This window comes from Sorex araneus, chromosome X (assembly GCF_027595985.1).
Source record: "Sorex araneus isolate mSorAra2 chromosome X, mSorAra2.pri, whole genome shotgun sequence".
Lineage (NCBI taxonomy): Eukaryota > Metazoa > Chordata > Mammalia > Eulipotyphla > Soricidae > Sorex > Sorex araneus.
In genome coordinates, this window is record NC_073313.1 from 57,918,575 (window position 1) to 57,941,057 (window position 22,483).

The window sequence follows — 22,483 nt, forward strand, 5'->3', positions numbered from 1 at the left end:
ACACTGCTTTCAGGCAACAATTTACAGCATCACCACTCTGTGCCAAAATTGCGTCTATTCACATACACAAAATTCTAAAGATAAGCTAAAGCTCTGAAATATGGTTCTGGGAAAAAAACATTATTTATACAGTAACATTGATGAGAAGGCCCACGGTAAATACCAGAGGTCTCCTATGCTTGGGACAGTCAAGTCACACCTTCTTTTTTTTTTTTTTTTTTGCTTTTTGGGTCACACCCGGCGATGCACAGGGGTTACTCCTGGCTCTGCATTCAGGAATCACCCCTGGCGGTGCTCAGGGAACCATATGGGATGCTGGGAATCGAACCCGGGTCGGCCGCATGCAAGGCAAGCGCCCTACCCGCTGTGCTATTGCTCCAGCCCCAAGTCACACCTTCTTACATGATTATTTTATTAAGGTGACATCCCCCAAACATAATAGTCAAAATTTTGATGATTTTATCGTGCAGCAGGTAAGGCAATTAACTTGCACACAGCTGACCTGGATTCAATCCCTGGCATCCTGTATGATCACCCGAGCACTGCCAAGAATAATTTCTGAATGCAGACCAAGGAGTAATTCCTGAGCATTGCCGGTTGTGACCCCATCCCCACACCCTAAATGCATGATTCTGTAGTTCCAGGGCATTCTAGTTCCTTTCTGGTCCCCCACCCCGACAGCTCCCAGCAGCCCCTCAGGTGTAGGTCCTGTGTCTCCAAATTCAAGTGACACAAACTGAAAAGGTAGTCTCAAAAGACCATCCCCAACATCAGAGGGCAGCACTGCAACCCAAGAACTGGGCCACTGGCCCCTCCTCATCCATAGAAGACCATCTCCAAATGCCTCAGAAAAGGAAGACAAGCATTTTGAGGAAGCTCAGCAAAAATCGAGCATAGACAACTCTGCCAGTTTAGGCAAACAAAACTTGAGTAGAATGAGAAACCTAAGAAGGTGGCTGTCAAGGGCCAAGGGAATAGCTCCTGGCATGTGGTACCTGGCATTCTTGGGGGCACTGAGTTTGATTAGTGGCCACCCATGACCCCAAGGAACACTGGGCTCCAGTAGCACCGCATCACTGGTTCCAAGCATAAACATTCCAGCTGCACAGTCAAAGCAAGAAGCATTGGGAAGGGGCCCATATGATCCCCTAAACACTGCCCAAGAGCCCCGTCCCACCAATAGAAATCACAGATGATGCTAGAAATTCTGGAATTAAGGAATACAATGAAAGAATAAAATGAAAAATATAATGGGAGCTTCAACACGTGTTGAAGAAAACTCTCTTCACATTCTAAGTTTTTAGAAAGTCTCTAATTTGAGGAGAAAAAACAGAAAATACTAAAGCAAGCCAAAAGTATGTCTGGGTACTATGAAATGAGCCAACATATGCGTGATGGGAGTCCCAGAAGAGGGAAAGCTACTGCCAAGAAGTTATGCCTAACATGTCCACTTTTGAGTGGAGGGCCCATCAGATGCATAAACTGTCAAAAGTCCCAAGCATGTTTATGTCACAAATCACACTGTCACATGCCAGGGATAACAAATGAAAGCACCTAGAAACACCAAGAAACTGAGCCCATCTCATCCAAGGGCCACTGATGGCTTTCTCAAGGGAGCCTTTATTGCCCAAGAGACAAACTACCAACTAGAATCAACTGTACCTTGCAGAGGTGTCCTTCAGGACTGAAGGACAGAGAAAAATTTCTAAGACAAACAAAAGCTTAGGGAGGTTCTTATTTTTATCACCAAAAGTTTTTCAGCTGGGTAAAATATAATAAAATTGTATTTTTATTTTTTGCTTTTTGGGTCTCACCCGGTGATGCTCAGGGGTTACTCCTAATTCTGCACTTAGGAATCACTCCTGGCGGTGCGTGGGGGACCATATAGGATGCCAGGGATTGAACCTGGGTTGGCCGCGTGCAATGCAAATGCCCTCAACTACTGGAATATCACTCCGGCCCCTAAATTGCAATTTTTATTTTATTTTATTATTATTATTTTTTTGCTTTTTGGGTCACACCCAGCGATGCACAGGGGTCACTCCTGGCTCTGCACTCAGGAATTACCCCTGGCGGTACTCAGGGACCATATGGGATCCTGGGAATCGAACCCGGGTCGGCCGCATGCAAGGCAAGCGCCCTACCCGCTGTGCTATCACTCCAGGCCCTAAATTGCAATTTTTTTTTTTTTTTTTTTTTTTTTTTTTTTTTTTTGCTTTTTGGGTCACACCTGGCGATGCACAGGGGTTACTCCTGGCTCTGCACTCAGGAATTACCACTGGCCATGCTCAGGGGACCATATGGGATGCTGGGATTTGAACCCGGGTCGGCCGCGTGCAAGGCAAACGCCCTACCCGCTGTGCTATCGCTCCAGCCCCCCTAAATTGCAATTTTTAAATAGGCAGAGGAACTGAATACACAGTTCAGGCTCACAGTAAGGTACTCAGCATTCACTAATCATTATCAGAAAAATCCATGAGATTCTCAGTGGGTTGAGTAGAGGATTACATGCCGGGCTCCAGGTTCTATGTCCTACACTTCAGAGTTCTATAAGCATGGCCAGGAGCAGACCCAGAGCACTGAGATGAGAGTAGCCCCAAACACTGCTAGGCATGACTCCCAAACCAAAAATATAAAAGAGTAAATATGCTATAGAGGTTGTGGAGGGATTGGAACTCTGTACTATCGGGTGTAATGTAACTGGTGCAGCCACTGTTGAAAATAGTACAGGAGTTCCTTTTGTAAAAACTAGTACTCCCTGGGTGCTGAAGAGATAGAGGGGCTTAAGGCATGTGCCTTGCACATGGCTGACCCCAGCTCCATCCCTGGAACGACATATATTGTCCCAGCACTGCTAGGTGAGTGTCAAAAAGCAAAACAAAACAAAGGGCAGACACAAAAATATAGAGCCTCCCTATAATTGAACCATGCCTCTCTGGGAGTATAATCAAAGGAAAGGGAATTTGTATATCCAAAGACATTGCACCCTCATGAAAATGGCAATATTCTTTATAATAGCCCGGTATGAAAATAACTTGTGTCTAACATTGGATGATCTTGAAAAAGAAATGTGATACACTTCACACACAGTGGAATGCTCTTCAACCATAAAAGAATAGGGTCAGTTTGAAGACTCAAAAGGCTGAGAACATGTTTTGCGTGTTGGAGTACTGGGTTAAATACCCAGTGCTACAGAGTCCCCAAACATGGTGGGGAGTGACCCCTGAGCACAGAGCTGAGATCAATCCTTGAGTACTGCTGGGTACGACCCCAAACACCTTGGTTTCTGGAAAGAATCTACAGGGAATTATGCCAAGGAAAATAAACCAGACACAGCCAAATATGGTACAGAATCACATATATTTATGGCATCTACAAAAGGAAGAAGAAATTTGAATAGTGAAACATACAATAGCAAATTGCATCTCTTTTTTAAAAATTTTTGAGGTTTTGGGCCATATCCAGTATCCCTCAGAGTTTGTTCCTGGCTCTGCTCTCAGAGATCACTCCTGGAAGTGCACTTGGGATATCATATGTGGTGCCAAATATCATATGTGGGCTGGAGTGGTAGCACAGCGGGTAGGGGGTTTGCCTTGCACGTGGCCATCCTGGGTTCGATTCCCAGCATCCCATATGGTCCCCTGAGCACCACCAGGAGTGGTTCCTGAGTACAGAGCCAGAAGTAAGTCCTGTGCATTGCCAGGTGTGACCCAAAAAGCAAGAAAATTTTTTAAAATTTATTTTTTTCATGTAGTTTTTACTCTTTTTTCAGTCATATTGCATGAAATCAGTATAGAACTTACAAGTGAAAATCTTTGCAAATCTGCATGTTTAATTGTAGTACTGTCTTGTGATCACAAATATATATGCCACAAAGCAGCAGTGCAAAACCAATCTTTCTACCATTTTTGTACTATGGGTTAAATGAGATAGGGGTTTAACCCAATGATCTGAAGTGTGATGATACCAACTAATATTTTTCATCTATCTGGTGAGACCTTCTGGAATGTGCTTGGATCTGGGTTATATGTAACCAAAGTCTTATTCTTTCTAACCCCCAGGTGTCTGGGTGCTGGGGTGCCACAACTCAGACTTTCGGAACAGAGGCATGACAGCCTTATTGAAGGTTATGAGTTGTGACGTGCACACTGATGATTATTATGAAGAAACATATGAAGATATTTCAACCTTCTTACAAGATGACAGTGATGTCATTGAACCCAGAAGCTTTTCCCAAAATTCAAGGTACCCTAGTAATAGTCACAAGCAATTTGAATCCAGCACAATTCCAGAAAATGACCTAGAGAAGCTTGACCACCAATCTGGAGAGCGAACACAGCTGCTTAAATCACAGAACATTTCATCCAGTGATCTGCTGATGATCTTGGAACATCCTACTCCACCTGGATTTTCCTTCTCTGATCTCCAAGAAACCACATCTGTGGCTTCAGACCATTTACCCAGAACAATAAAATGTAACAGTCCCCAGTTTCCAACACCATGCCTTCAAACAGAATTTCATCTCAGAGACAGAGTCTTTACTGAACCAGAACTTCCATTAAGATCGAATGAGAATCTGGGCACAACAATATCAGTGCAATTGAAGAAACTTGATTTAAACATTTCTAATATATCAAATAATCTAATAGCTTCCCCACAAATTCCATCAGGCACATTGGCAACAAATCTGGAAAAGGAAAGCAGTTCCTTAGGTCCCCCAAAGATATCAGCTCACCTTAGTAGTCAATCAAATACCACTGGACTTGTCAAAAACTCATCTCGTCTTATTGGGTCTGATGTATCTACTGGCTTGGATGAAGGAGATAATAATCCCAGATTTTTAGAAGAAACTTTAATGAACAGTCAAGAAAGATCACTGGGTGGAAATGTCTTATCACCAGAGAGAAATGGGCTACTTGAAAAGAGAAGTACTTTACCGGCTTCACTGACTAAAGATAATGCTTTATTCAATACTAAAATCTCTTTGATAAAGACATACAAGACACTAAAAAACTTAACAGCTAATGGAAAGTCTTACATTGAGGAGCCAATATTATTAACTGAGAATAAAACATCAATCTGGCAAGATATATTAACAAATAGTACTGAGTTTCAAGAAGGTACTTCTTTGATTCATAATGAAACATTTATGAACAATGACACCACAGGGTTGAGGTTAACTCCTATGTCAAATGAAAGTTCTTCCTCAAAAAATATGGAAATGGTTCTGCAAGGAAAAGAGGGCCCTGTACCACAAGGTGAAGAAAATTTGTTTGTCAAGATGCTCTTCTTGCAAGGGTCAGAAAATGAAATGAAAAGGACCACTGAGAAGAGTTTTCTGAGCTCTGGGCAAAGACCTGGTCCTAAGCCCTCAACATCTATAGGATCAGAACGATTTGTACAAGGTCATAATTTCCAGTCAGAAAAGAGTAAGGAAAAAGGGACAGAGGATGAGCTTACAAAGGATACAGGATTCAAAGAAATGACTTTTCCACACAGCAGGGGCATATTTATTGGTAACTTGGAAAATGTCCAAGAAAATGATGCACAGAATCAAAGAAAAAAATCTCAGGAAGACATAGATAAAAAAGCACCATTAGTCCAAGAAACTTCTGTTTCACCTTTGATGAATAAAGTGACTGGTACTAACAGTTTTCTGAAGGCCCTTTTCTTACCAAGCTCAAGGCCAAATATAGGAGGTGTAAGTGAAGGGACATACATCCCCCTACTTCAAGACCCCAGGTCATCAATTGATTCGGCCAATACAGCAGGGTATCACATAGACTGGATCTCCAAAGCAAAGGGGGAAGTAAACTTGGAAGGCATAGGAAAAGAGACAAAGGAGAAGGTAGAAGAGTATCCAGGCACCACAAGGATGTCTCCTTTTCTAACTCAGCAGAATGCCACCATTCAGCGTGGTAAGCGAGCTTTGCAACAATTCAGACTCCCACTAGGAGAAAGAGAACTTGAAAGGGGGGTAATAATGAATGACACCTCGACCCAGTGGCCTCATAACATGACATCTCTGATCGTAGATTCCTTCAAACAAACAGAGTACAAAAAGAAGAATAAAAGAGGCATTATTCAGTCCCTCTTCACAAACTATTCTGTGAGAAGTAGTGGCATCATTCAAACAAATGAGACGGTGTTACCGGTTGCAAAGATATTGGTCCCTCAATCAATTAGACCTACAGATCTGAGCAGGATGCCATCCCTGGACAACTCTTCTCAACTGCTAGCAACAGCCTGCACTTATACTTTTAGAGAGAGGAATCCTGGTATCCAAGAACACAGTCATTTCTTACAAGTAGATAAAAAAGATAACTGCTCTTTACTCATGCTAAAATTGGAGATGATCAGAGGTGAAAGAAAAAGCAACTCCTTGAGAAAATGTGACATGAGCTCAGTCACATACAAGAAATCCGAGAACACACTTCTCTTGAAACCAGGTGTGTCTGAGATATCTGGCCAAGTTGAATTGCTGCCTGAAGTTCACAGTCATCAGGAAGGTTCTTTCCCTACAGAAGCTAGCAGTGGTTTTCCTGACCACCAGAATATCATGAAAAAACTCTTCATTCAGAAAACACAGGGGCCTGACAAATCAAATAAAGTAAATAGACCTGGAAAAACTCCCTCTCCGAAGTGGGTCACAGAAAACTCTAGAAATACCCCCTCTGATCTGCTAGATACCTTGGTTTGGGATGACCAGTATGCTACCCAGACACTAACAGAAGCATGGAAATCCCAAGTGTTACCACCAAGAAATATCACTTTTAAGACAATGGACCCCATTTTGACCCTGGATCCTTGGGAAGACAGGGATTCAGTAGCAGCAGTAAATGAAAGACAAGACAAGATTCAGAGAGAAGCCAACTGGGCAAAGTCAGGAGGGACTAGAAGACTGTACTTTCAAAACCCGTCCAAACGCCACACCAGGGAAATAACAATCCCTACTCTTCCACCAGAGGAAGATAATACAGACTATGATGATGACATCCCAGCTGAAAGCAAGAGTGAAGACTTTGACATTTATGGTGATGACGAAAATCAAGGTCCACGCAGCTTCCAAAAGAGAACCCGGCACTATTTTATTGCTGCAGTGGAGCGGCTCTGGGATTATGGGAAGAGTAACTCACCCTATTCAGCAAGAAACAGGTATGGGGACATCGATTATTCCTTACTCCTGCTGTGGTGTGACCTTTCACTTTACTAGGTGCTGAAACTGTCCAAAAGGCAGAGCCAATATGCAGCAGTGGGATCCCAAAGATTGCTTTGTAGGAGAACCCTGATAATCAGGTGGCAATGTTCAGATGACATGACATTTTTCTGATGAGTTAGCAAGGAAGAGATATTGATGAAAAGGTAGAAGATTCAGAGTCCAAAGGCTTCAGTGGGGAGCAGGAAGAGACCACCTCACCCACTTTAGGAGCTACCAGAAAAGTCTTGTTCTCTAGGGAGAGCCCTGAGTGAGGTAAGAGAAAGTAGCAGTGTGTGGATCAGAGACTGAGCCACAGGGACCCTTGTTTTCCTGGGCACGGAAAATTCATGAGCAAAGTGAAAGAATTTGCTTGTGACAGGGCTAGTGAGTAGGCTGGACTGGGAGAGAAAGCCCAGAAAAATTTGGAAGATAAGCATAAGGACAGTCAGGCAGTTAATGAATATTTGAGTCCTTATTCTATTACAGACACTTCTGTAAAAGGGACTCGAGTGCCACCAAGTAGAAACTTACATTCTCATGAAGACTGCCAACACAATAGATTCATAGGGAAATAAATGTTTTTTTTAAATGGAATCTCTGTGATATATACAGTTGCAAAGTTGTTCATGATTATGCTTAGTCATACAATGTTCCAATGCCCATCCATCCATTCACCAGTGCACATCCTGCCACCAATGACCCCCACAGTCTGCCTCTATGGCAGATATTTCTCTCTCTCATTTTCCTTTTAGGCACTTGGTTTGCACTACTGTTATTGAGAGGGTATAATGCATATTACTTTACCTCCTTTCAGCACTCAGTTTGTGTCCAGTGTGATCCCTTCCAGCTATCATTTCACAGTGGCCCCTTCTCTGCCCTAACTGCACGCCCCTCCCACTCTGTGACAAGCTTCACATGGACCAGTCCTTCTGGCCCTTGTTTCTACTGTCTTTGAGTTTAATTCACATACTATTTTTATATTCCACAAATGAGTGCAATCATTCTATGTCTGTCCCTTTTTCTCTGACTCTGTCCCTTCTCTCTTTATCATTTCATTCAAAATGATACTCTCCCTGTCCATTCATACATAAGTAAATTTTATGTCTTCATTTTCCTAACAGCTTCATAGTGTTCCATTTTTCAGATGTACCATAACTTCTTTATTCAGTCGTGTGTTCTCAGGCACTTGGGTTATTTCTAGATTCTGGCTACTGTGAATAGTGCTGCAATGAACATACAGTGCAGATGGCTTTTCTGCATTGTATTTGTGAGCCTTTGGGGTATATTCCCAAAAGTGGTATTACTGAGTTATATGGAAACTCAATTTCTGCTTTTTTGAGGAATTTTCATATTGTTTTAATAAATGGGTTTTCTTGAAAACACTGTTCAGAAGGTCGAGATGAATAATAGGGTAGAGAAAGACAAAGGTGGTCTAGGCCTTATATAATTTGAAGGACTCAGCTGGCACAGCTCCAAGAGAAGAGGTTTCAGGCAAAGGTCACAGGAGCTGTGAAGTCCCTGAGAATGACCATAACAGGTTAGTACAAGAACACAAAAGAGATCACAGCAGCAGAAGACAGTGAAGAACTCAGTGTGAGATCAGGTAGTGAGGCTTAGTCAAATCCTGTATGTCCTAGAGAAGAAGTCAGTGCATGTGCTCATTCCTCTTCCATGTCCTTTCTACTTCATGTGAGCCTTTCTTGGTGCAAGAACAGAATATTGTTCCATTGCCACTCCCCTGTGCTTCTGGCTCACATCTTATGCTTTTATATTTAAGATTTATTTTTGGGCTACACATGCCAGTGCCCAGGGCTTACTTTTAGCTCTATGCTCATGGATCACTCCTTGTGGTGCTTGACAGACCCTACATGTTACCTGGGGATTGAACTTGGATCAGATTTCTGGCCCCACATATTATGCTTTCACCTAAATCTACACTTCTGGACCCTGTGCAAATGTTCCTGCTCATTCTTAGTCTACTGCTCAGTGACCCTCCATAAACCCCAAGTTTTTGTATTTATAAAATATAAAGTTTTTATATTTACCAACATTGGTGCCATATAACGTCTTTGATTATGATGAAAAACAAAGGCACAGATTTTTAGTTTTTGTTTGGAGGCCACACCCACTGTTGCTCAGGGGCTACTCCTGCAGCTGTGCTTAGGAGTCACTCCTGACAGTACTTAGGGAATCATGTGATGCTGGAGGTCAAACCTGGGCCTCCTACATGCAAAGTATATACTAGACCATCACTTGTATCACATGTTATCCTGTTGATCCTCGATTTGCTTGAGCATGTGCCAGTAACGTATCCATTTGTCCCTGTTGCATGCTAGTGTAGCCCAATGATGTCTGCTCGCTCCAGGAACAGGAAGAGCCTTAAATCATTTATTCAAGGTTCTGACGAAGAAGCCTGATTATCTCATTGGTGGGCAGTCACGCAGTCTTTTGACATCCCATGGAATCCAGTTGGTAACAGCTCTAGTCCAGCGGTTATCTCTGAATCGCATTATTTGTCCGGCCCACCTAATTTTCAATGCTTTGGCAAATGAGACAGCGTCCCTGATTCTTGACCGTCAATGGAGGTCGGAACTCCAGATTCCTTCTCTCACTTGAGTGAGACGTGATACTCCTAGCATAGCTCGTTCGATTCCTCTTTGGAATATGTGAATAGCGTTCTCATCCTGTTTGCATAGGGCCCAGTCTCTGAGGCATATGTTAGTGCAGGAAGAACGGTGGAGTCAAAAAGATGTGCCCGGAGCCGGAGGTTCTTCGTCCTCTTAACCACATCTTCAATGCTCTTGAAGGTGTTCCATGCTGCTCTCTTCCTCCTGCGCAGTTCTGGCACCAAGTCGTTCCTCATGTTGAGTTCTCGACCCAGGTATTGGTGTTATGAGAACGATGTCATCAGCAAAGCGGAGGTGGTATACTTACCGACCGTGTATCTTCACTACCATTCCTTCCCATTCCAGTCGTCGCATGATGTTCTCAAGGGTGGCACTGAAGAGTTTTGGTGAAATGGTATCACCCTGCTGAAATGGTATCACCCCTCTCTTTACGTCAATGATCACTTCCTTGTAGAATGGTGAGATCCTGGTGGTGAATCCGTAATACAGCTTGCAGAGGATCTTGATGTACTGAGATTGAACACCCTGTTTGACTAGGGCTTCGATGACCGTTCAATCTCAACAGAATCAAAGACATTCTTTAAATCAATGAAAGTTAGACAGAGCGGCATCTTGAACTCTCGCGAAACATCAATGAGTTGGGTCACAATGTGGATATGGTCGATCATGCTGAATCCTTTTCAGAACACGGCTTGCTCACATGGTTGTCCTCCATCTAGTGTTCTGCCTATTCTATTCAGGATGACTCGAGTGAACAACTTGTAGACGACGGATGACAGGCAGATTGGGCGATATTTGCCGATGTCATGTATGTTCCCCTTCTTGTACAACAGGACGGTCCTGCTGGTTTTCCATTGGGACGGAACCTTGCATTCACACAGGTAGCATGTGAAGAGCCTAGCCAGTGTATTGACGAGTACTAGCAGCAGATTCTTCAGGTGTTCAGATCTTACCTTGTCTGGACTGGGTGCTGTACTGGTCTTTACCAACGATAAGTGTGTAGGATTTCGGAAGGGAGGACGTTGGGAATGACATATCCATCCTGCGGAATTTGGTATGTGGGCAGGTGGATGTGGCTGTCAAAGAGATCCAACTAGACGTCGTGAATAATCCTCTCCATTGCCTTTCTGGAAGATGTGATAGATCCATCAGAACGTTGGAGGGCAGTCATCTTGGTCTTGTAGTTGGCGAAAGACAGGCAAGTATTGCGAATACTTTTCCCGGCTTCTGCCACATTGGCCAACACTGCTGCTCTTCTCTCTTTGAGGTCTTCCTTTATGCATCTCTGCATATCTTTGCGAGCTCAGACGTTAGCTTGTGGTGCGTGAGTCTTGTGCCAAACCACGTTGGCGAATGAGCTTGAGGATTTCTTTTTTTTTTTTTTTTTTTGCTTTTTGGGTCACACCCAGGGATGCTCAGGGGTTACTCCTGGCTTTGCACTCAGGAATTACTCCTGGCGGTGCTTGGGGGACCATATGGGATGCCGGGGATCGAACCCGGGTCGGCCGCGTGCAAGGCAAATGCCCTACCCGCTGTGCTATCGCTCCGGCCCCGAGCTTGAGAATTTCTGAAGACAGGCGCCTGTTTGTGGTTTTCTCATTCTCAGCATTTTTCGTGTAATCATGAAGGTGTTGAACCAGTCGATCATATTCTTCGTCGATGTTGTCAACGATGGCATCTTCCCAGGTAGTTGCCATAGTGCCAAAGAGCACTATTAGACGATATTAGGCCATGAGCTATCTTATTCAGCCCTGAATGCTAAAAGATGCTTAGTGGCTTAACTGCCAGCTTCTCAGTTTTGCCCTTGATTCTATTCATCCTTCCTTACAAAATGTTACTTACCCATTGTCTCTCATATCAAACCCTGCCCTGCACTGAGTTGTGTCACCCTTAGTCATGTTATTATTTCTTCCCTTATATTTTCAGATTAATATTTAAATAAGTTTTCTTCCTTGCTGACTTTCTGCTGTGTTTTACTTTAACCCACTTCAACCATACTTTTTTTTTTTCTTTTTGGGTCACACCCGGTGATGCACAGGGGTCACTCCTGGCTCTGCACTCAGGAACTATCCCTGGCGGTGCTCAGGGGACCATATGGGATGCTGGGAATCGAACCCGGGTCGGTCGCGTGCAAGGCAAACGCCCTACCCGCTGTGCTATCACTCTAGTCCCCTCAACCATACTTTTTTTTAATTAATTAATTTATTTTTTATTCGTGAATCACCATGAGGGCACATTTACAAATTTATACACTTTTGTGCTTATGCTTCCCTCATACAAAGTTCGGGAACCCATCCCTTCACCAGTGCCCATTCTCCACCACCAGTAAAACCAGCATCCCTCCCACCCTCCCCAATCCCATCACCCCCCACCCCGCCCTGCCACTGTGGCAGGGCATTCCCTTCTGTTCTCTCTCTCTAATTAGCTGTTGTGTCAACCATACTTTTGACACTTCATTTTATCTGTAGAATTAGACTGACACCAAACACTAAACTTCAAATATAACTAGTAGTAGACAGGGCTGGAGAGTTAGTACATCAGACAGTGAGCTTGCCTTGTATGAAGCCAACCTCGGCTCAATCCTTGGGACAACATAGCATACCCCAAGCCCACCAGGAGTGATTTCTGAGCACAGAGCCAGGGGTAAGTCTTGAGTGCCGCCAAGTGTGGCCCAAAGCCCAAAAATAAATAAATGAAACAATCAGCAGTAAATTATGGACTAAGATTTAGACAAGATGCTATATATCAAAATGATGCAGGAGCTATGACTGTGAGTTTCTGGGTTGGTCCAAAGTTCCCAGTTTCTTCAATAGTTTTTTAAATTTTATTTTATTTTTATAAAATTACTCACTATAATTTATTACATTTACTATTCCAACCGGCAGAGCCTGGCAAGCTACCCATGGAGTATTCAATATGCCAAAAACAGTAACAAGTCTCACAATGGAGATGTTACTGGTGCCCGCTCGAGCAAATCGATGAACAATGGGACGACAGTGATACAGTGCTACTATTCCAATCCCAATCCCAACACCATTACACCTTCCAACCACCATATTTCGAATTTTACCACCCTGACCCCTAAAATCTGTCCCCAAAGCAGGACCTAAATAATTTATTTTGTATTGCTTGTTCTGAATAACTTGCTAAAAATGATCCAAAACAGTTTACTTAGAGGAAAGTGTGTGAACATTTTTTTCTTTCACCTGTAGCCATTAAGCCCTTGTATAAAAGATTACTAACATGTTGTTATTACAGGTTGAACCTTGTGTGCTAATATATATATACATATATATACATATATATGTATATATATATTAGAGATTGGTTACCTTCTACTTTACAACCCATCAAATGTGGTGTGCTACTCTTGGTACCTCAGTGGTATAGAGTATAAGATGTCACTCCAGGAATTCTAAAATTTTAAACAATGTGGTACAGCTGGGGTTAATTTAATTTTTCCACTGGATAGTGACTTTAGGGTCTGGAGGCATCTCTGTGACATGTCGCTCTGTTTTGCTTTATTCTCAGAGATTTATTTGTGCATCCACAAATCATGGCCATTATTGAGCTTAAACGGTGCCAAAGGCAGTTTGTGGGTATGAATGCCAGTCTACTAGAAGCACAGGGAGATGGGTGGAGGTCTTCCATTCCCAACTCCATCTGAGCCTGAAGATTTCAGTCACAAATCTCGCATACCTGGGTTTTTCAGCAGATTCACTCATGGATGAGTCTCATCTGACTCTGTGAAGATGGGCTGTGAGCATGGCAGCAATTGAGTTCTGGAGGTTTTTGTCTGCCGAGGCTCTGTTGGGGCATGTGGGAGAACTCACCTACTCCCCTAAATGAGACAGCCTGGCTTGGGATCCAGAGGCATGCCTGCAGTGTGTTGCTCTCTTCCAAGAGATATATTTGTGAGTCTCGGTTCTTTACCATTGTCTGCCATGAGCACCTGCTCAACATGAACACAAGAATCCCACCAGCTCCACTGGGCAGCCATCAAGCTGAACCCAGGAGCCACTTGATCTCACAGTGAGGGAGAAAGTCACCAACACCCAAGTTTTTGGGGGTCTGAAGTCTCAGGCTGGAGCAAGGGATCTTCTTTTCCAGAAAAAAAGTTAGTCCTTGCCTCTGTCCAGATTCCCAGGCTGTCAGATTTGTCATTTGTCCTCACGGGAAAGACTATCAGGAAGGAAAATATTGAAGATTCTCTTCCAAGATTTAGTTGTGAATCTGTAGAGTTGTGCCGGTGGTTGGGTTATGTGGCAGTACCTGCAGGATGTGGTTGTGGCTTCTAAAAAGTACAAGTGATGGGGGCTGGAGCGATAGCACAGCAGGTAGGGCGTTTGCCTTGCACGCGGCCGACCCGGGTTCGAATCCCAGCATCCCATATGGTCCCCTGAGCACCGCCAGGGGTAATTCCTGAGTGAAGAGCCAGGAGTAACCCCTGTGCATTGCCAGGTGTGACCCAAAAACCAAAAAAAAAAAAAATAAAAAGTACAAGTGATAGAGGAAGGATGCCAGCCCCTCTTCAGGAAGACCCCAGAGTTCTCAGCCTGACAAGTGTACCTGGCTTCTCTATTCCAGCTGCCTTCTCCCCCAGCTCATGAGGCAGGCTTCCAACTATGAAATGATAATCTTGGACCTTGTATCTACTGTCCTAGGGAGCTCATCCTCATATTATGTTATTTTATATTCCACAAATGAGTGAAGTCCTTCTCTGTCTCTCTCTTTCTGACTCATTTCATTTAGCATGACACTCTCCATGTCTATCCACTTATAAGCAAATTTCATGACTTCATCTCTCCTAACATCTGCATAGTATTCCACTGTGTGGGTGTACCAAAGTTTCTTTAACCAGTCGTCTATTCTCTGAGGCGCCCCGAGTGAAACAGCCTGGCACAAGGTCCGGAGGTATGGTTATCTCTAGTTTTTGAAGGAATTACCATATTGTTTTCTAAAAATGTCAGAATAGTCAGCATTCCCACCAACAGTGAAGGAGCATCCTTTTCTCCCCACATCCACACCAACACTGGTTGTTTTGTTCTTTTGAATGTGTGCCAGTATCTGTGGTGTGAGATGATATCTCATTGTTGTTTTGATTTGCATCACCCTGATGATTAGCAATGTAGAGCATTTTTTCATGTGTCTTTTGTCCTTTTAGCCTTGCCGCAGGGAACTTAGTTTACCTTAAAGCAATGTCCTTTTTGTATCGACACAGGAAGACAGTTAATGTTATGCTTTGTAACTTGGGAGCTGATTGACTCCAATAATATTTACTCCCAGGCATCTGCTTTCTCCACTCAGTTGCTCTTAGTTCTTAGCACCCCAAAACCAGGGTCCCGACGAGGGACAGAATGGACCCAGGGCAAGCTGTGGGCTACCCTGGCATCGAAATGGGCCAGGCCAAAGCGCCACAATACTCAACTATAAGTTGAGAGCATGGTCATAGACAAATGCTGTCATGATCCAAAATTAACGACGAGACTAGGACCCTGCTGGGGTTAGGAAGACTAACCTGGCCTGAGGACTGTGGTCTGGAATATATAGTGAATGTCCTCAGGAAGAACCAAACTTTATATCTCTTACTGTGCTCATACAAAATGACATTGCTAGAAATATTAAAAGTAAATTTACTATAACTATTTAAGCGGATTACTAGCTGAGGAAGGAAGAAAGGGACACACCCTGACACACCCTTGTTTGGACCCCACCCTTGAGTGGATCTACTAGTCACACATACTGAAATCACGAAATCCCATTAATCACCGATTTCTCAGGCAGGCTCAGTAACATCTCATTTTGTCCTTTCCTTGAGATCTTAGAAGTCTATCTCAACTCGGCCCTCCTAACGATGTTGCACTGGGGGCTCTTCAGGGTCAGGGGAATGAGATCCAGCTTATTACTGGATTTTTCATATGAATACACCATGGGAAGCTTGCAAGGCTGTCCCATGTGGGCAGGAAACTCAGAAGATTGCCAGTTTCTCCCAGAGGGAGAAGTAGGCTAAAGATATTGCGCAGCCGCAACCACGCGCTTCTGAGAACTTGCTTTTAAGTCTCTCTCTGGATGTTGGGCGTTGATGGGATTACACACACCTGGGTTCCTCTGCCGGTACCTTCATTCATGAGGCCTGTCCGAAAGTGTGGAGAGGGGCCTCCAGCATGGCTGTGGCTAGGTTCCGGTGGTCTTCGGCCTCCGGGAGCTCTGCTCGGGGTGGGGAAGGAAGCTGGAGCCCATCCCCTCCGAGGGGCCCAGGGAAGACAGCCAGGCGTGCGGGCAAGAGACTCTCTGCATCTACTAGAAATCTCATCAAAATCTTAGATGAGATTTTGTTAATCTCCTCGAGAGAAATGGTTTTACCATTCTTTGTTGATTTGTTAATGTTCAACCCACCTTTATGTCACCACCCTATGTAATTTGCTATATAAACTAAGACAGTGGGGGAAGACGAGAGAGACAGAAGGAGACAGAGGAAACAGAAGAAGAAGACAAGGGAGACAGAAGATGGGGGCGACAGAAAGAAGACACATGGGAAGATACAGAAGCGAAAGAGATAATATAGACAGAAGACACAGAAGCAGAGACAGAGAGAGGTCAGAAGAGACCAGAGGAGAGACTACAGAGATAGAGACAGAGAGACAGACAGAAGAGAGCACAGCGGCACACACAGAAGCAGAGCACAAGGAGGAACCATCCAATCCGGCCCATACACAACAGCTCGAGGAATACTGAAGGCGAGCGGCACTTTCGAGAGAGAGAGCTGCCCTGAGCGCCCGCTGACAACAGAACAACACCACACAGCATCGCCTCTCCCCCTCCCATGCGCGCCGCCTTTGTGATTTTTTACAGCTGACATCCGTGGTGCGGGCACAAACTACCAACTAAAGGTAAGAATAGCGTTCGGTGTACCCCTACTCTAGAAAGTGAGTGGGAGAATAGTTTTTTTTTAGGGTGCTGGGAATTAGAATCCTACCAGCTATCCCCCACTAAGATGGGGCAGATTCTGGGTCTTCCCAAGATCTTTCATAGTTTCTCGAGCCAGAATGAACATGCCAAGTCATATATGGATTTGATTCAGCATCTCTCCCACAGAACAGGGGACCCAGAACTCTGCATTTCCAGAGAACAACTCCGGTCCTGCTTTAAAGTAGTTTATGAGGTAAACCCATGGTTTCCAGATGAAGGAACTCTTGAAACCAAGATTTGGAAAAAAGTTAAGAAAAATATCTATAAGGCATATAAGGAAGGGACTAAGATCCCCATGGAATTCTGGGTTACACGGGAGATTATTGATTCTATTCTCCTGTTTTGGGAAAATACAGTCGAGGAAGAGGAGAATGAGGAGGAGAATATTAGTGATAATACGGCCTTGGCTCCTCCTGTACCTAAATCTTGAAAGGATTTTCATAGTAAAAATATTTCTAAGGCTGACTATAGCTCCACTTCCAGTGCATCAAATGAAAGTGATGCGGATTACGAGTCTAATGCCACTCCCTCAGATTCTAAGTCCGAGAGTAGAGAGTAGCTCAGGCAAGGGGCCTCCAGACCACTCAGGACATGCTCCCAATCGCCCAGCCCAGATGGAGAAGAAGCAGCCCCCATCTTATCACGGGTTAAGAATAGACTCAGTCGTTTCAAAAGGGCCTGTACCTCGTACGGACCTATATCTATGTACTGTAGAGAGTATCTTACAGACTGGAGTAAAAAGGCTTTTGGGTACCTCAAGATTTCCACATGGTCGCTAAGACCTGTTTAAGCCCTTCTCAGTACTTGCAGTGGAGGATGTGGTTCAGTGATGAGGCCAAGGCAAGGCTTCAGGACCTACGCCATGCTGGATGAAAATTTTCAGTGATTAAATTGACTTATGTTAATAGGTGAAGGGAAATGGTGCGACCCAAAAAGGCAAGTCACTTTGCCTCATGCTGTTTTTGCTCATGTCCGTGATGCAGCCCTGCGTGCATGGGAGAAGATTGATGCAGATGCGGAGTTTAAGGGAAGTTTTACAAAGATTGTCCAGAGAGCCTCAGAACCTTATGCAGATTTCACAGGAAGGTTGATGGAAGCCATAGAAATGCAGGTCTTAACCTATAAGGAAACTCAGAAGTTTTTGACTAAACAATTGGTCTTTGAAAACGTTAACGAGGATTGCCAGGCCATCTTACTCTCTAGTAAGGAGAAGGAGGACATAATGGGGTACTTGAAAGCATGCAGAAATGTTGGTTTTGTTAAACATAAGGTGCTCATGAAGCCTGTTGAGGTCTATGCCTTACAAGCTCAGAAAAGATGTTTTAATTGTGGAAAACGAGGCCACTTTCATAAAGATTGCAGGGCGCCTCCCAACTGTGCTACTGTGAGAGAACCTCCTGGGCTCTGCCCCAGGTGTAAGAAGGGAAACCACTGGGTCAGAGACTGCCGAGCCACACTTGCACCTCCCGGGCCCTGTCCCAGGTGTAGGAAGGGAAATCATTGGGCCTGAGCTTGTAGCTTCAATTTTGATGCAGCTGTTGACCCCAATTCGGGAAACTTGCAAGGGGGCCAGCCCAAGGCCCCACAAAATCAGGGGATGTTCCCAGTTGTAGCCCCTCTCCCCAGTGTGGAGTTTCAGAGCTACAATGAATAGACTCGCTGCAGCCAGTGACGGCCCATACACAGCAGCTCGAGAACACCGAACACGAGTGGTGTGTGCGAGAGAGAGCTGCCCCGAGTGCCCGCAGACTAACAGAACAACACGACACATCATTGCGTCTCCTCCTCCCGCGCACACTGCCTTTTTAATTTTTTACACTTCTGTTCATTTCTTCTCCCCATTTTAGATGGAGTTGGAAGGTTTTTTTTCTTGTACAATTCTACTAGTGTCTTGTGCATCCTAGATATTAATCCCTTATCAGATGGGTATTGGGTAAATATTCTTTCCCATTCCATGGTCTCTCTCTGTAACTTGGTCACTGTCTCTTTTAAGGTGCAGAAGCTTCTTAGTTTAATGTAGTCCCATTTGTTTATATTAGTTTCCACTTGCTTGTTCAGTGCTGTTTCATCCTTAAAGATGCTTTTAGCTCCAATGTCATGGAGGGTTCTGTCTACATTTTTCTCCATGTATGTTGTGGATTCAGGTTTGATATTAAAGTCACTTTGATCTGACTTTCATGTCTGGCATTAGGCAGATGTCAGAGTTCACTCTTTTTTTTTTTTTTGTAAATTTTTATTAAATCACCATGTGGAAAGTTACAAAGTTCTCAGGTTTATATGTCAGTTATACAATATTCAAACACCCATCCCTTCACCAGTGCCCAAATTCCACCACCAGAAACCCCAGTTTACCCCCCGCCCCCACCCCCTACCCCCTACTGAATAACTAATGAATTTCACTTCATTTTTTCTTTACCTTGATTACATTCCATAATTCAACACAAAACTCACTATAGTTGACATAACTCTCTCTCTCTCTTATTTTTTCTCTTTTTCCTTTTCCATTTTTTTTTAATTTTTCCCCCTCATCCCCCTTCCTGCGCCTCATAGTATGGTGTACTCCACGCCACGTTGGCCAGCGTGGGGCTTTTGCTTAGCTCATAGTCCAGAGGTGGCTGTCACACCAAGAACCTTCAATATTTCAACAAAAACTTACTGTTATTATTTGGAGTTTCCCCCCCAAGTCTGACCTGTTCAAATGGAACCCTTTCACATTGATGACAATTGTAAATGTTAAGTCGCGTCCGCGCGGTTTTGGATTTCTGTATAAAGTCCTGGGAAAATTCTGCCAGAAATTACATATTTCCTCCGTTAGCCGGCGTGGGGCAAAGGCTTAATTCACAGTCTCCATACATGGGTGCAAGCACTTGCTGGAACCCCAATTCCTAAAGCTGTCTCTGGTTCCCGCTTGTTCCACATCCACCGGCTCTGCAGGGGCATGGGCGCCCGGGCCGAAAACCCGGCCGGCCGGAGCCGAGCACGGGCCCGACTAGGGCTGGCTCTGTATCCTGCGGCTGTTTCAAGTTCAAAGCACACATTTTTTTTTTTCCGCGCCACCAAGTTCGTACCTTCTCAACGGACCCACAAAATGTCGGACACCACGCCTTCTCCCGGAGGGGAGAGAGACCAAGAAGGAAGGTTCTTTCCTCCGTTAGCCGGCGTGGGGCAAAGGCTTAATTCACAGTCTCCATACATGGGTGCAAGCACTTGCTGGAACCCCAATTCCTAAAGCTGTCTCTGGTTCCCGCTTGTTCCACATCCACCGGCTCTGCAGGGGCATGGGCGCCCGGGCCGAAAACCCGGCCGGCCGGAGCCGAGCACGGGCCCGACTAGAGAGTTCACTCTTTTTTTTGCAGGTAGCTGTCCAGTTTTCCCAGTACCACTTGTTGAAGAGGTTTTTCTTGTTCCATTTCACATTTCTTACTCCTTTGTCAAAGATTAAGTGATCCTATGTTTAAGAGTCTGTGACAGAATATTCAACTCTGTTCCATTGGTCTGTGAGTCTGTTTCTAGTCCAATATCATGCTGTTTTAATTACTACTGCTCTGTAGTACAATTTGAAGTTGGGGAAAGTAATGCTACCCATCTTCTTTTTCCCAAGGATTGCTTTAGCTATTTGTGGGGGTTTATTATTCCATATGAATTTCAGGAATGTTTTGTCTATTTCTTTGAAAAATGTCATGGATATCCTGATAGGGACCGCATTAAATCTGTATAGTGCTTTAAGGAGTACTACCATTTTGATCATGTTAATCCTCCCTATCCATGAGCAGGGGAAGTGTCTCCATTTCCTAGTCTTCTCTTTTATTTATTGAAGTAGTGTTTTGTAATTTTTCTTGTATAGGTTCTTCACCTTTTTAGTTAAGCTGATTCCAAAGTACTTGATTTTCTGAGGTACTTTTGTGAATGGGATTTTTAAAAATATCTCTCTCTTCTCTTTCATTATTTGTATATAGGAAAGCCGTGGACTTTTGGGTGTTGGTTTTGTATCCTGCCACTTTACTATACAAACCTATCATTTCTAGGAGCTTTCTTGTAGAATCTTTAGGATTTTCTAAGTATAGTATCATATCATCCGCAAATAGTGATAGCTTGACCTCTTCCTTTCCTATCTGTATGCCCTTGATATCTTTTTCTTGCCTGACTGCTATGGCCAGAACTTCCAGTACTATATAGTGGCAGCAAGAACAAGCAACCTCATCTTGTCCCCAATTTTAAAGGGAAGGCTTTTAGTTTCTCCCTATTGAGAACGATGCTTGCTGTGGGTTTATGGTAGATAGCTTTGACTATATTGAGGAAAGTTACTTCAATGCCCATTTTGCTGAGAGTTTTCATCATAACCGGGTGTTGGATCTTGTCAAATCCTTTCTCTGCATCTATTGATATGATCATATGGTTTTTATCTTTTTTTAATTGATATGATGGATTATGTTGATTGACTTGTGGATGTTAAACCATCCTGCATCCCCAGGATGAATCCTACTTGGTCCTGGTGTGTGATCTTTTTATTGTGTTGTTGGATTCTGTTTGCTAGGATTTTGTTCCAGTCCTGTGCTGTGGACTGGAGTGATTGGCATTTGCCTTGCATGCAGCCGACCTGGGTTTGATTCCTCTGTCCCTCTCGAAGAGCCCGACAAGCTACCAAGAATATCCAGCCCGCATGGCAGAGCCTGGCAAGCTACCCATGTCATATTCAATATGACATTACTGGTGCTCGCTTGAGAAAATCAATGAACAACAGAAGGACAATGCTACAGTGTTACTGGATTTTGTTGAGGATCTTTGCGTCTGAGTTCATCAGGAATAACAACCTGTAATTTGCTTTCTTTGTGGTATCTTTGTCTACTTTTGGTATCAGGGTAATAGTTGCTTCATAGAAACTGTTTGGAAGTTTTTCTGATTCTTCAGTTTCCTTGAAAAGCTTAAAAATGATTGGGAGTAAATCCTTTGTGGAAGATTTTTATTTATTTATTTATTTATTCATTTATTTATTTATTGCTTTTTGGGTCACACCCAGCGATGCTCAGGGGTTACTCCTGGCTTTGCACTCAGGAATTACTCTTGGCAGTGCTTGGGGGACCATATGGGATGCCGGGGATCGAACCCGGGTCGGCCACATGCAAGGCAAACGCCCTCCCCGCTATGCTATCGCTCCGGCCCCTGGAAGAATTTTATTAATACTAATTTAAAAGTAGGAACCAGCTCTTGGTTTCATTGATCTTTTGCATTGTTTTTTGGGCTTCCATCTCATTAGTTTCTGCTCTAAGTTTTATTATTTCCTTCCTCCTGCCTGGGTTGGGCTCCTTTTGTTGGTCATTCTCCAAGCTCTTAAGCTGTGAGGTTAGGATACTTATGTGGACTCACTCTTCCTTCCTGAGGAATGCTTGTAGAGCTATAAACTTTCCTCTTAACACAGTTTTTGCCATGTCCCATAAGTTCTAGTAACTCATGTCTTCATTTTCGTTTGTTTCCAGGAATCTTTTGATTTCCTCTCTAAGCCACTTGTTGTTCGTTAATCGTTAATGGGGTGTTTAATTTTGAGGTGTTTGATTTGATTTTCTATTTGAGTGTGTGATTCACTTCTATTTTCAGCACATCATGGTCTGAGAAGATTGTTGATACAATCTCTATCTTCTTAATTTTATGGAGGTATGTTTTGTGGCACAGGATGTGGTCTATCTTGGAGAAT

The 22,483-nt window shown here is 43.8% G+C and overlaps 1 protein-coding gene across 3 annotated transcripts in view; it reads left to right on the forward strand.

The window, feature by feature from the left end:
* F8 (coagulation factor VIII) overlaps window positions 1-22,483 on the forward strand; it is a 158,942-nt gene that overhangs the window by 77,004 nt on the left and 59,455 nt on the right. For 2 of the 3 annotated variants that reach the window (XM_004606583.3, XM_055120894.1), the window contains exon 14: window positions 4,062-7,155. In XM_004606583.3, coding sequence (XP_004606640.3) covers window positions 4,062-7,155 — 3,094 coding nt within the window. Of the gene's footprint in view, window positions 1-4,061; window positions 7,156-22,483 lie in introns of those variants that run through there. The other variant, XM_055120895.1, reaches the window with a different exon arrangement.